We start from the raw sequence: 13553 nt of genomic DNA on the forward strand, positions 1-13553 counted from the left end.
GAGTGGCACCCTTACACAAACCTTTCAGTCACATGTACTCTATGTCCATGACAGAGACAGACATGCAAGGACAGAAGCACCAGCATAGCACACGAGGTGGTTGGTGCTGTGTAACATGCATGTCTATCTGATTACAAGGCAACATTAGTCACCCCCACTGATATTCATTGATTGATCCTGGAAGGCTAAAAGCTGTTATTGTGAGGAGGGGAAAAAACACTTCTGCAGGGTGATTCTGACATAAGTGATTCTGACACTAACTCAATATCAGGAAAAGTTAACTCTTGAGAGTGCTAAACTTCTTTGATTCTGAGCTTTCACTTGAGATTGATCACACTGTACCTGCTGGCTTGTTAAGTGCCATAAGACACCATTATGAATGTTGCTATTTGATATTGTGATGTGCTGAAACCTATCTGTCAATGTAGAGCTTAAGCACAAAACTCTAAACAGAGTTTTTAAGGGGGCAGAGGTTTGATATATATATATATGTTTTAGAATACACAGTCCAACTGCTTAACTGAAATATACCACATCAATATATTTCCATAGCTCAGAAAACGGCAGGTAGATCTACTACATAACACAATTGCTAGACTGCAGATCTGAGAAAAAGCTGAGGTATTGTATCAGTTACCTGAACATGTGGTGTTGGACTCATCGTCATTGTTCCCGCAGTCATTGGTTCCATCACACAGCCATCTCTTAGGGATGCAGTGATTGTTGAGGCACTTGAACTGGTCATTGGAACAACTGTGGTTCGCTGAAACAGATAGACAGAGACACTCATATTACCAAAGCAACGTTTTGTGTTTTAAAAATGTTCTAGTTGAACTTCTTTGTGGAATAGAATGCCGTATAAAGGATTTACAAATCTGACATTTACAGTTTCTAACTTTATAAGTCCAACTTAGACTTCACGAAAATCTGAGGTACAGTACAAACCACAGAGAATGACAGACATCAATGCGAAGCAGGAATTTGGGTCAGAGAATGTCTCAAACCTTGTTATACACTGTTGGAAAAAAAGGTGCTATCTAAAACCTAAAAGTGTACTTCGGCTGTCCCCAAAGGAGAACACTTTGAAAAACCATGCTGACATTCCAGCAGAGCAGATAATAGATTTAGCAATTCTGATAATTCTGGCAGAAGATTACATTATAGTATTTTTCATAGTGAGAAATGAGTCAGCACCCAAGCGTCTAACATGCTGTTTATCTTATCGATCCACTCAACAGCCAATTCTCTTCTGAGGCGAATAGATGGGGGATGAGGGGAAGAAAAGAGTGGAGGGGGCCGTATTCACCATCTTTGAATCATATCAATGACATTTGATAGCAAGAAAATATCACTTTGTGCAACGTTGCATGCTAAGTGATGTTTGTGTGTGTGCGTGTGCGTGCGTTTGTGTTTGTGTTTGTGTGTGTGTTTGTGTGTGTGTTTGTGTGTGTGTTTGTGTGTGTGTTTGTGTGTGTTTTTGTGTGTGTTTGTGTGTGTGTGTGTGTGTGTGTGTGTGTGTGTGTGTGTGTGTGTGTGTGTGTGTGTGTGTGTGTGTGTGTGTGTGTGTGTGTGTGTGTGTGTGTGTGTGTGTGTGTGTGTGTGTGTGTGTGTGTGTGCGTGCGTGCGTGTGTGGATGGGGTGGACAGATAAATACACACAGCAGCTATGGATCTCCTCGTCACTCCCATCCAGACAGTCATCGTCCCCGTCGCACTTCCATGACGCACGGATACAACGATGGTTACTACACTGAAACTCATCGCTCTTACAGTGCTGTGGCTCCACCACCCCGGATGACACTTAATTAACAGACATAACAGGGAAACTAACATTAATACCAGAGAAACAGACATGAGACAAATTAAACCACAGTGGAATGAATTCCATTGAAAAGTAAAGCATACTTTACACTGAAATCACACAAAATAGCTGTGAGAGAAAATCATGTTCATAGTTTGCCTACAGTGCAATATACTGCTCTGGCTGATTCACTGCATGGTCTTACAGTACCTGAGCAGGTGACATTGTTCTTCTCCAGGAGCTGGTTGTCAGCACAGGCACACACTCTGCCCCCTGGGATAGCGAGGCAGAGGGTACCGCATCCCCCATAATTCACACTGCATGCATTGTCACCTGGAAATACAGAGAAGGAAAATAATCATACCACTGTTAACCTCAAATCCTATTCTTCGAAAGCATTATTATTGTATTTTGTCATGTGTCTCTATTGTTGTTCTGTCTGTCGTCATCTCTCTATGAACAACTGTGAATTGTAAAGAAACACACATAAAACATCTTAACACAAAAGCCATTTCCTGTTTGAGAAGAATGTGGCAGGTGGGTGCCACGTCATCTACACTACATGGCCAAAGGTATGTGGACAACTGCTCGTTGGACATCTCATTCCAAAATCATAAGCCTTAATATGGAGCGGGCACCCCTTTGCTGCTAAAACAACCTCAACTCTTCTGAGAAGGCTTTCCACTAAATGTTGGAATATTTCTGCGGGGACTTGCTTCCATTCAGCCACAAGAGCATTAGTGAGGTCGGGACATATGTCGGGTGATTAGGCCTGGCTCTCAGTCGGCATTCCAATTAATCCCAAAGGTGTTCAATGGGGTTGAGGTCAAGACTCTGTGCAGGCCAGTCAAGTTCTTCCACACCGATCTCAACAAACCATTTCTGTATGGACCTCGCTTTGTGCACGGGGCCATTGTCATGCTGAAACAGGAAAGGGCCTTCCTAAACTGTTGCCACAAAGTTGGAAGCACAGAATCGTCTAGAATGTCATTGTATGCTGTAGCGTTAAGATTTCCCTTCATTGTAACTAAGGGGCCTAGCCCAAACCATGAAAAATAGCCCCAGGCCATTATTCCTCCTCCACAAAACTTTACAGTTGGCACTATGCATTCAGGCATGTAGTATTCTCCTGGCATCTGCCAAACCCAGATTCATCCATCGGCCTGCCAAATGGTGAAGCGTGATTCATCACTCCAGAGAAAGCGCTTCCACTGCTCCAGAGTCCAATGGCAGCGAGCTTTACACCACTCAAGCCAACAATTGGCATTGTACATGGTGTGCAGCTGCTTGGCCACACACCATTTCATGAAGCTCCCAGCAAACAGTTCTTGTGCTGATGTTGCTTCCAGAAGCAGTTTGGAACTTGGTCCCGTTCTGTGAGCTTGTATGGCCTACCACTTTGTGGCTGAGCCGTTGTTGCTCCTAGACGATTCCATTTCACAATAACAGCACTTACGATTGACCGGAGCAGTTCTAGCAGGGCAGAAATTTGACAAATTGACTTGTTGGAAAGGTGGCATCCTATGACGGTGCCACGTTGAAAGTCACTAAGCTCTTCAGTAAGGCTATTCTATGTTTGTCTATGGAGATTGCATGGCTGTGTGCTCGATTTTATACACCTGTCAGCAACAGGTGTGGCTGAAATAGCTAAATCCCCTCATTTGAAAGGGTGTCCACATACTTTTGTTTATATAGTGTATAACCACATACCCGAAAAAATATTGGGGACATTGTGGAGATTTGATTTGACAGTTGTATCCTTTCAGGGGAATAATTCGTATTTTAGGACAAAACCAACCGTTCTCAAGGGAGAGAGACCAAAAAACTGAATATGTGTGAAGAAACTGTCACTTATAAAGTTGAGGCATGGAGAACATTGTTTGTTTGGTTTAGTGTCAGGTCAAAAGGCAGTGCCTGAGCCAATGAGATAAAGACTTCTGTTTTGTGAGAGTCAATAAGTAATACTCAGAGGATAGCAGAGCCAATTCATCTCTTTGGTGACATGAGCTTTGGAGGAATGGCCAGTGAAATTCTACTTTACCCATGCTGAGAATTATATATATACATATACAGCCAGCCATTTTCTCGCTTTCACTCTTTCTCTGCATCACATGTTTGGCATACCACAGTCGTACACCACTCTAATGAACTGTATTATTTTGATGTAAAACGATAGAAATTATTACACAAATGAAAAGCCTGTGAATCGTCTCATAATGCCCTTTATCTTGATCCATTGATTGCCCAGCAGATGATTAGTGTTGGCACTTCTCTCTGTTTCTGAGAGGAGATGCCAGTAATCATACCTCCCCCTGCTCCACACACACATTAGTCTAAACTCTAAACAGTGATTCACCACCACGATAACAAGGGTTCTACCTGCTGTGAGGCCCTACAGTTCTACACCATCAACAAAGCGCATCATGCATCTCTCTCTGATGTTATCTATTCATCTACCCACAACAGGAATCTATCATCATCCACCACACAGACAGCAGGGAGCACTATGTTGAGTCAGTCTTTTATTTCCATAGACTGGAATTCAAAGTAAAATTGCTGCCACTGTCAATTTATCCAGCAACTAACCAATGCCATGAAATATAATTCCCACGATGGAGTATACTGTTTTCATTATACTAACAGCTATATAAGATACCACACTTTTTTTGAAGGTTGCATATATAAGCATCAGGGGCTAACCATAGAATACATTCTCTGAAGGCAACCTTTAGTAATGGTGGGGGAGGTTTTGTGATAAGTTGTAGGAACAGCTATATAAGATTGCGTAGACTACATTTACCAAAGGTAAGCTTTAGTGATAGGAGATGGAAAAGGGAAAGCAGTCAGACATACCTTGCTGACTCTGAGCATTGTACACATGCAGGCCAAACAGGGGAGGCCTCTCACTCCTTAGTAGAGTAACGTCCCCAGAGGTTAGATCCAGCTGGAAAACAGAAGCGTTCATGTACTCCGTCCAGAAGATGGAGTTACGGTAGTGAGAAATCCCAAAGGGATGGTTCAGCTGTTTGCCATTGTACACAACCTGCATGAGAAATCAGATACAACACTTATCAACGAAAGAACACAACCTTGACAACAGAGCAGAGGGAAGACAGAAACCACTGGAATGGCAGAGATAACTATGACCATTTTAGTTGAAAACTACAATGGTGATATCCCAGTGGGCAAAGCTGGTTAAAATTACATCATTACATGGCTATAACGACGAAATGGTTTTTGCCCGCTAGAGTACAGCTTCACTCACCTGTCTGCCAGTGCCGTTGAGGTAGATCTTCTCTATGTGATCGTAGTTGGCATCACACCAGTACATGGTGCTGGTCCCATGATCCAGGGTGAGTCCGTTAGGCCACAGCATATTAGACGTGACAAATATCTGTCGGTTAGATCCATCCATCCAAGCTTTTTCTATCCTTCCTATGCTGTCGTTCACCTCATCCTCCTCCCAGTCCGTCCAGTACATCCAACTGAAATTCACAAACATAATACATTCCCTACAATTGAGTTTAACGGGGAAAAAGCCCTAATGAACCATATTAGTTGGGGCTTAAATATGTTTTATCATCAAACATATACAGTGGCAAGAAAAAGTGTGAACCCTTTGGAATTACTTGGATTTCTGCATACATTGGTAATCAAATTTGATCTGATCTTCATCTAAGTCACAACAATAGACAAACAGTATGCTTAAACTAATAACACACACATTATTGTATTTTTTTTGTCTATATTGAATACTTAATTTAAACATTCACAGTATAGGTTGGAAAAAGTGTGTGAACCCATAGGCTAATGACTTTTCCAAAAGCAAATTGGAGTCAGGAGTCAGCTAACCTGAGTCTAATCAATGAGACGAGATTGGAGATGTTGGTTAGAGCTGCCCTGCCCTATAAAAAACACAAAACTTGAGTTTGCTATTTACAAGAAGCATTGCCTGATGTGAACCATGCCTCGAACAAATTAGATCTCAGAAGACCTAAGATTAAGAAGTGTTGACTTGCATAAAGCTGGAAAAGCTTTAATGTTCATCAGTCCACGGTAATACAAATTGTCTATAAATGCAGAAAGTTCAGCACTGTTGCTACTTTCCCTAGGAGTGGCCGTCCTGCAAAGGTGACTGACACTAGGATTCTTCAATGAGGTTAAGAAGAATTCTAGTGTCAGCTAAAGACTTACAGAAATCTCTGGAACATGCTAACATTTCTGTTGACGGGTCTACGATAGGTAAAACATGAAACAAGAATGGTGTTCATGGGAGGTCACCACTGAAGAAGCCACAGCTGTCCCAAAAAAATATTGCTGCACGTCTGAAGTTTGCAAAAGTGCACCTGGATGTTCCACAGCGCTACTGCCAAAATATTCTGTGGACAGATGAAACTACAGTTGAGTTGTTTGGAAGGAACAGACAACACTATGTGTGCAGAAAAAGGTACATCACACCAACATCAAAACCTCATCCTAACTGTAAAGTATGGTGGAGGGAGCATCATGGTTTGGGGCTGCTCTGCTGCCTCAGGTCCTGAACAGCTTGCTATCATTGACGGAAAAATGTATTCCCAAGTTCATCAAGACATTTTGCAGGAGAATATTAGGCTATCTGTCTGCCAATTGAAGCCCAACAGGACAATGACCCAAAACACAGAAGTAAATCAACAACAAAATGGCTTCAACAGAAGAAAATGTGCCTTCTGGAGTGGCCCAGTCAGAGTCCTGACCTCAACCCGATTGAGATGCTGTGGCATGACCTCAAGAGAGCAGTTCACACCAGACATCTCTAGAATATTTCAAAACTAAAACAGTTTTGTAAAGAGGAATGGTCCAAAATTCTTCCTGACCGTTATGCATTTCTGATCCGCAACTACAGAAAACGTTTGGTTGAGGTTATTGCTGCCAAAGGAGGGTCAACCAGTTATTAAATCCAAGGGTTCACATACTTTTCCCACCCTGCACTGTGAATGTTTACACGGTGTGTTCAATAAAGACATGACAACGTATAATTGTTTGTGTGTTATTAGTTTAAGCAGACTGTGTTTGTCTATTGTTGTGACCTAGATGAAGATCAGATCAAATTTCACATACTTTTTCTTGCCGCTGTAAAATTCAACAAACACAAAATAAGTATTGATTCAAACCTACCCAATTCAACATATACAGTAATCCACAAGTTCATCTACTAGGCCCTCACATCGGAAACCAGGTCCTGCTTTACGTCAATATCTTTTCAGGGCTTCACTCAGCTATTCCCAATGGACTTGTGATATTTGAAAAGTGATTGAGTCAACGATTTGACATGATCTAGTCTCTAGTGACCCATTAACATGCTTAAGGAATTTGTATCCTCTGGCGGGGCTGCACACTCTTTTCTGTCTCTTCAATGATGGAGTTGACTGCAACACATGCACTACATAAAACAGTGTGATAGAGGGTGAATCAAGCACTGTCTGTCTCTGCAAGTCATCTTCATGACCCACTGAATAATTCAACACACACACCGCAGTCTTCAATGCCTGGCTAAAGCTCTGTGAAGCAATATCCAAAGCAAAAAGATGTGCGGGGTGTGTGAGAGAGACTGAGAGACTGATAGGGAAAGAACATTTAAAATACAGAAAAATAAGTGATTGAGACAGTATGTCAGCAAAGTGAATCCCTATCATGTTAACACAGACTGGAGGTGACATGCAGAGAGGGAAATATAACTGGGTCGAACAGAAGAGGATCTTAAACAGTCATTTCACCTGTGGAGACCCATCCTGCAGGGCACATAAAGATGTCTGGTTCTGCTGATGGATCAGCCAATGCTCACTTACGACCCCAAACAACATTTTAATAAAGATGTGGCAACTGTCAATAGGAAGTCAGTAGTTAGAGATTATTCCTCCGTTATGATAACAAAGAAAATAAATTAAACCCCCTGATGTGGGAGGAATCAGGCTGGTGCAATACTGTGCAGGAGCTAGCTATTTCTGGGAAGGAATCAGTATATCAATAGAATGATTCCATCTCCATGGTCAGTGGCAGCATGATTTAGTAGTTCTGTATGGCCGTCCAAACAGAGACAGACCTCCCACGCATACCCAAAGAGTTGACAATAGCCAACTCTTTCCAGGAATCACCTATTGTTCACTACCTGCTAGGACATGTCATTGCCTTGAGTACAGAAAGGGTTTATAAGGATTGTGTGCTTTATATGGTTCTCTACTGTAACACCCAGAGAAGACAATATCCCTTACCCTTTTCTTGGGTGTTTGTTTGTTTGTTTATAACATCACCAACATCACCAACATCACATAGGATTAGAGCTGTGCATAATTCTCTTTTCTGTGTACATTTTGCAGTGGGTCAATCACTGAATAGATATGTGCACACAGACAACTCACATTTTCAACCATATTGTTCTCTGACATCAGTGCATTAGTAACACATACCGTAGGAATTGTATGATTTGGCCTCGTCTTCAGTGAGCTCACCTGTTGAGGGGGTCCAATACAATGGCTCGGGGGTGAGACATGTCCCCCTCCAGAAGAGTCTTCCTGGTTTGAGAGGCCCTCTCCAGTCTGGCCACACTAATAGTTTTCCTGTATCCATCATTGGTCCAGTAGAGGTTATTACCAATCCAGTCCACAGAGATCCCCTCAACGTTGTCCAGGTCTGCAAGGTGATGGAACACCAATGTTAGTGCTATCTCCCCTGACTTGCATTTCTCGCTTTTCTTAAATGTAAATGGGTGATTTAGAAAGTATTTTAACTGATGCAGAAAGGGTGTTCTTTATGTCATTACAATAACTGGTACTAGTCATTAAAGAGTACCTGCAATCAAGGATACATTCATTTGGCTGTAGCATAAAAATATAACACAAAATAAACCCACCATCTTTGAGTATCGTTTCCCGGCTGTTCCCATCTATTTTCTGTCGGCCAATGAGGAAGCTGGTGGTGTCAGCGAAGTAGATGTGTCCTGACTCTGCGTGGTAGTCGATGGCTCTGGGGTTGACCAGGTCCTCGATCGATACCATGTGCTCATCACTGGACTTCACGTTCATGTCCAGGCCTCGGATGACCCCTGGCCGACCCTTACCATAGAACAGGAACAGGTCGTTCTTGGGTTCTAGGACACAGGAACAAAAAAGGGATCTTTACTCTTAACCCTACTTCTTGTTAGTTAATTGGTATAATTCTGTTTGGGTTCTACATGGCAGATGAGAGATTGAAAAAGAGATAGAGATGCACATCTTAAGAGGACTCATCTGGTTAAATATAGAATTGGATAAATAAATAACATTAAAATTAATAAATAAAAGCAATAAAGGGAAAAGGAAAGATCGATCAGGAAGAACAAAAAATTGCAATGTACGCAGACGATGTGACTCTCTACTTAACAAATATACCTTAGGCAGTTCCCAACAAATAAAACAATAGAGTGTCATATCGGGTTACAGACTAAAAACAAGGACATCAGAAGCAATGACGGTAGGTCCACCAATTTTCCAAGACTTCAAAACTAAATTGAAACCTAAATGGGATCAAAATAAACTGAAATACTTAGGAATTACTATCCCCAAGACCTGACAAAATTACATCAGTATAACTTTGGAACAGTGGAAAACCAGTTTAAACAGGACCTACAAAGTCCTATCATAAGACCTATCAGTGCCTTTAATAATAATACGATGTTTATTCCTCTTCCAGAATCTACCAATAACTATTACTCCTTACACTTTTAAACAGTGGGACAAACTCCTGAGAGAATTCATCTAGAAAGGAAGAAAAGCCAGCATCAAAAGTAAAACAAATCATACAATGTAAACAAGCAGGGGGACTAGCACTACCAATCCTAATGAATTCTTATATAGCCACCCAACTAAAATAAATTATTGTCTGGATGAACTTGGCATCAACAGCTAAATGGAGAGATAGAAGTCCAACAAATGAAAAAACGAATAAGTGCAACTATATTTATGAAGACAATCAATACATACACTAGGATGATTGAAAATACCTGTATAAATAACACTATAGAGGTCTGGACAAAGATCACCAAAATAAAATGCATCCAAACAGATCTGATCTACCGGTGAGGAATTGTAATAGACGGCGACTTTAAGCCAACTATGATAGGTGATACATTTAAATTATGGGCTGAAGAAGGACTGACCAGGTATCAGATGTTCACAGACAAGGGGATAGATACATTTGAGAATATATACCTCCAGAAATCTCAAGATGCTTTCTTACTAAAGCAGTGGGACCTAATGAAACGCATAATTATGTACTCTACATCCTTTAATTAGAAATATGACAAAGACTTATAACAAGGTAAATGCCTAGAATGTGCTGGGGCACATACAGAATCCTCAAAGAAGACACAAAAGATGAGAATATTATAGCGGTAACCAATTGGGTAGACGAGCTGTAAATAGTAGTAACCCAAGAGGACTGGGAGGACATACCTAGAAACACGTCCAAGACAACCAACTTTCTACTCTTGAGGGAATACTCTGAAAATTCAGTCAAGATTTTTCGTAACTCTTTTAATACAATCAAAGGACAACTGTGGCATCACATCAAGTTGCTGGGTAACGTGGGGAGAGTAGGGTTAACCACACCCACATACTATATTCCTGCCCAGTCCTCAATCGTTTCTGGACCGAAGTATACAAAGTATTGGATAATACGTTTGAACGCTCACTTTCTCTAAATCCAGAACTTATACTGCTGGGAAGAACCCCTCATGCACGGGTTCTCCAATCTGATAATCACCTCTTCAGAATTCTGAGAATAACAGCACTTAAACAGATTACAATAAACTGTCTTAAACCGCTGGCACCACAGAGAAGCAATTGGAAAGAAACAATTCATGAAATGTATAGTATGGAAATGATAACTCATAGAATAAAACACCAAATCACTATATTGGGAAAAATAAGAAATAAAATGACAATATATTCTGAAATATTTATAGGCCCTAACTCACGCACTGATCTGTTTCACCTGTCTTTGTGATCGTCTCCACCCACCTCTATTCTCTTTAATGTGAGCAATGATCAGTGCCAATGAATGTTTGACTTCCCTTCAATCACATTTGTTACAAACATTTCAGTCTGTTACTTTCCCATAAGACAAACTCAAGATGTCGTCACTCCTTTTGACAACCAAAACAAAGGGTCTCAAAAGGGGTTCTAAAAGACACCCATCATGGAGGCCCACTAACGTGCCTATGAAAAGACAAGCTAAAAGAATAACCCCCACCAATTTAGGATAGGGTGTAAAAAGAAAATGGAGCCAAACACCAAAACTCAGGATTCCACTAATGTGGTTGTCTGACGTGAGGTGTGGCTATCTCAACATCGCCTCTCCAACTGATGCGCTGGGCCTGCGCAAGTGAAACACACACTGTCTAACGAGGTGACTCCAATCAGTGCACACCTCAGCTAATGTGCTAATGTGCTAACCAACCTCGAAATGGGTAGATAAACTCCGCGAAGTCCGCGAGGGGAAATGGCTGAAGAACACTGAGAGAGCAGTATACTCGCTAGCTATTTGGGCCTTCTGCTTTAACAGTATGAAAGTCAGGTGAGAGAGACCAATAAAGCAACGGTACTATGACTGTTAACTTCTAATGAACAGACTTTCACAGTATCTCCTTTGAAAGGCAGACAGAGAGCCCGCATAGAAAGCTGAGGCCACTGCGGCAAAGCACCAGTCACTCTGGGGGGTTCTGTGTGGGACCCTAGGGATCCTCCAGGGCTACAAAAACAGAACCAGACCTCTCCTCACTCTACCCCAAGCCCCTCTACCCCCTTTACCCAGTAGACCATACTGGCTTGTGTGAGACAGACCACACAGACATTACTTCAATTTATCATCCTGTGAGGGAGAGCCAGGCAACCCCAGGAGACAATTAAAACCCAGATCTCAAACCCCACCGTGACTGGCTGCGATGCGACATAAAGAAGCACTACCATTTAGCACTGAATCTCATTAGGCTAAGGGAAGAGAGAGCTGGTGTCATCAGAACATCTAGCAAGGAGGTATAAATCAAATGTGTCTCGGAGGGGGAATACGGCAAGGCGCTCGTACACCCGATCGAAATGCGGTGGACCTCTGATTGTGTCTTCAATTTGATCTTCTGCTTTATTTTGTCAACTACACAATGTCCGTGGATTGATCAGGCAAGCTAACAAATGCAAACAAACTTAAAACTCCATTAAGGCCATAATGAATTGCAGTTCCTGACAGGTCAATAGTGGGACATAATCTTCTAATGGACCAGTCTCAACCAGCGTTCGTCTTCATCACTGTCTGACTATCTGAGGCTGGGCAATACATACAGATGTAAGATCTTAATTTGACCTGTATTGTCGCAGCAATGTAATCCTGCAGCAACAGGATGTGGATGTAGGACACCTAAAACAGAGCAGAACAACGCATTGATATGCAACAGAACCCCCACCCCTGCAAAAATAACAAAGCTTTTAATCTATAACACAACTGTGGGAGCTCCAGGATCTAAGACAGGAGATGTGTGTGTATTCCCCAGCCATCACAGGGTCATGGAGTGGGCATAATGCCCTACACGCTATATTTACCTGGCCGACACCTTCCATGTGCATTCACACGCACGACCCCCCCCCCCCCCCCTTCCCCGCCCAGTCAGGCAACAGGATTTGAACGTTTAGCCCACAATGTTGCTTGATAGGTGGCTAGGCTATTAGCTGGACAAAATGAGTCAACACGATAAGTGGAATACTGTTGATATAACAGTGTGTTAGTGTAACAGTATAACTTTAAACCGTCCCCTCGCCCCGACCCGGGCGCGAACCAGGGACCCTCGCTCCACAAAAGCCGCGGCCCTTGCAGAGCAAGGGGCAACCCTACTTAATGTCTCAAAGCAAGTGACGTAACTGATTGAAATGCTACTAGCGCGTACCCACTAACTAGCTAGCCATTTCACATCCGTTACACTCACCCCCCTTTCAACCTCCTCCTTTTCCGCAGCAACCAGTGATCCGGGTCAACAGCATCAATGTAACAGTATAACTTTACGTCGTCCCCTCGCCCCGACACGGGCGCGAACCAGGGACCCTCTGCACACATCAACAACGGTCGCCCACAAAGCATCGTTACCCATCGCTCCACAAAGGCCACGGCCCTTGCAGAGCAAGGGGCAACCCTACTTAATGTCTCAGAGCAAGTGACGTAACTGATTGAAATGCTACTAACGCGTACCCGCTAACTAGCTAGCCATTTCACATCCGTTACATTAGTGACATCCTCACTAGCACCAAGTGACAGTTGACCTACAGTATACAATATGTATGACACACATCTCAATAAACAGGATCTTAATTTGAGGGAATTTGCTACAGGAGGAAAATAATCCTGCAGCAACAGAAAGGTACATTATTATTTGGATTATAATTCATGGACATTGTGGTAGAAGTTGATTTGTTTTTCCTAAGGGGAAATCAAGTCTGAAAAATCTCATTTGAAATTACAAACTTCAGAAGTCAAACCTAAAATACTAGCACACGTTTTAAATTTCCTGCATTGCAACAGGGTGATCAATTTAAGATCCTACATCTGTATTTGACCCAATTTCTTTCATGAGAATGTCTTGTTATCCCACCCCAAATCTAATTTTTACATCAACAAATAACCTTCAATTCATTGCATTTCATATCTTATCAAAATGAAAAGAAACCAAAAAATACATTTACTCTGTAAAATGTAAAATG

The 13553-nt window shown here is 42.0% G+C and overlaps 1 protein-coding gene across 8 annotated transcripts in view; it reads right to left on the reverse strand.

The window, feature by feature from the left end:
• Nucleotides 1-13553, reverse strand: part of LOC129816575 (low-density lipoprotein receptor-related protein 1B-like) — a 586954-nt gene that overhangs the window by 251497 nt on the left and 321904 nt on the right. For all 8 annotated transcript variants that reach the window (XR_008753574.1, XM_055871208.1, XM_055871203.1 and 5 more), the window contains exons 10-16: nt 8687-8923; nt 8286-8466; nt 5066-5285; nt 4654-4843; nt 2011-2133; nt 1659-1799; nt 638-763 (exon numbers count right to left, since the gene is read on the reverse strand). Coding sequence is in view for 7 of the 8 variants with exons in the window: in XM_055871208.1 (XP_055727183.1) it covers nt 638-763; nt 1659-1799; nt 2011-2133; nt 4654-4843; nt 5066-5285; nt 8286-8466; nt 8687-8923 (1218 nt within the window). In the remaining variant the exon portion in view is untranslated. The remainder of the gene's footprint in view (nt 1-637; nt 764-1658; nt 1800-2010; nt 2134-4653; nt 4844-5065; nt 5286-8285; nt 8467-8686; nt 8924-13553) is intronic.

This window comes from Salvelinus fontinalis, chromosome 19 (assembly GCF_029448725.1).
Source record: "Salvelinus fontinalis isolate EN_2023a chromosome 19, ASM2944872v1, whole genome shotgun sequence".
In the NCBI taxonomy this organism is placed as follows: Eukaryota; Metazoa; Chordata; class Actinopteri; order Salmoniformes; family Salmonidae; genus Salvelinus; species Salvelinus fontinalis.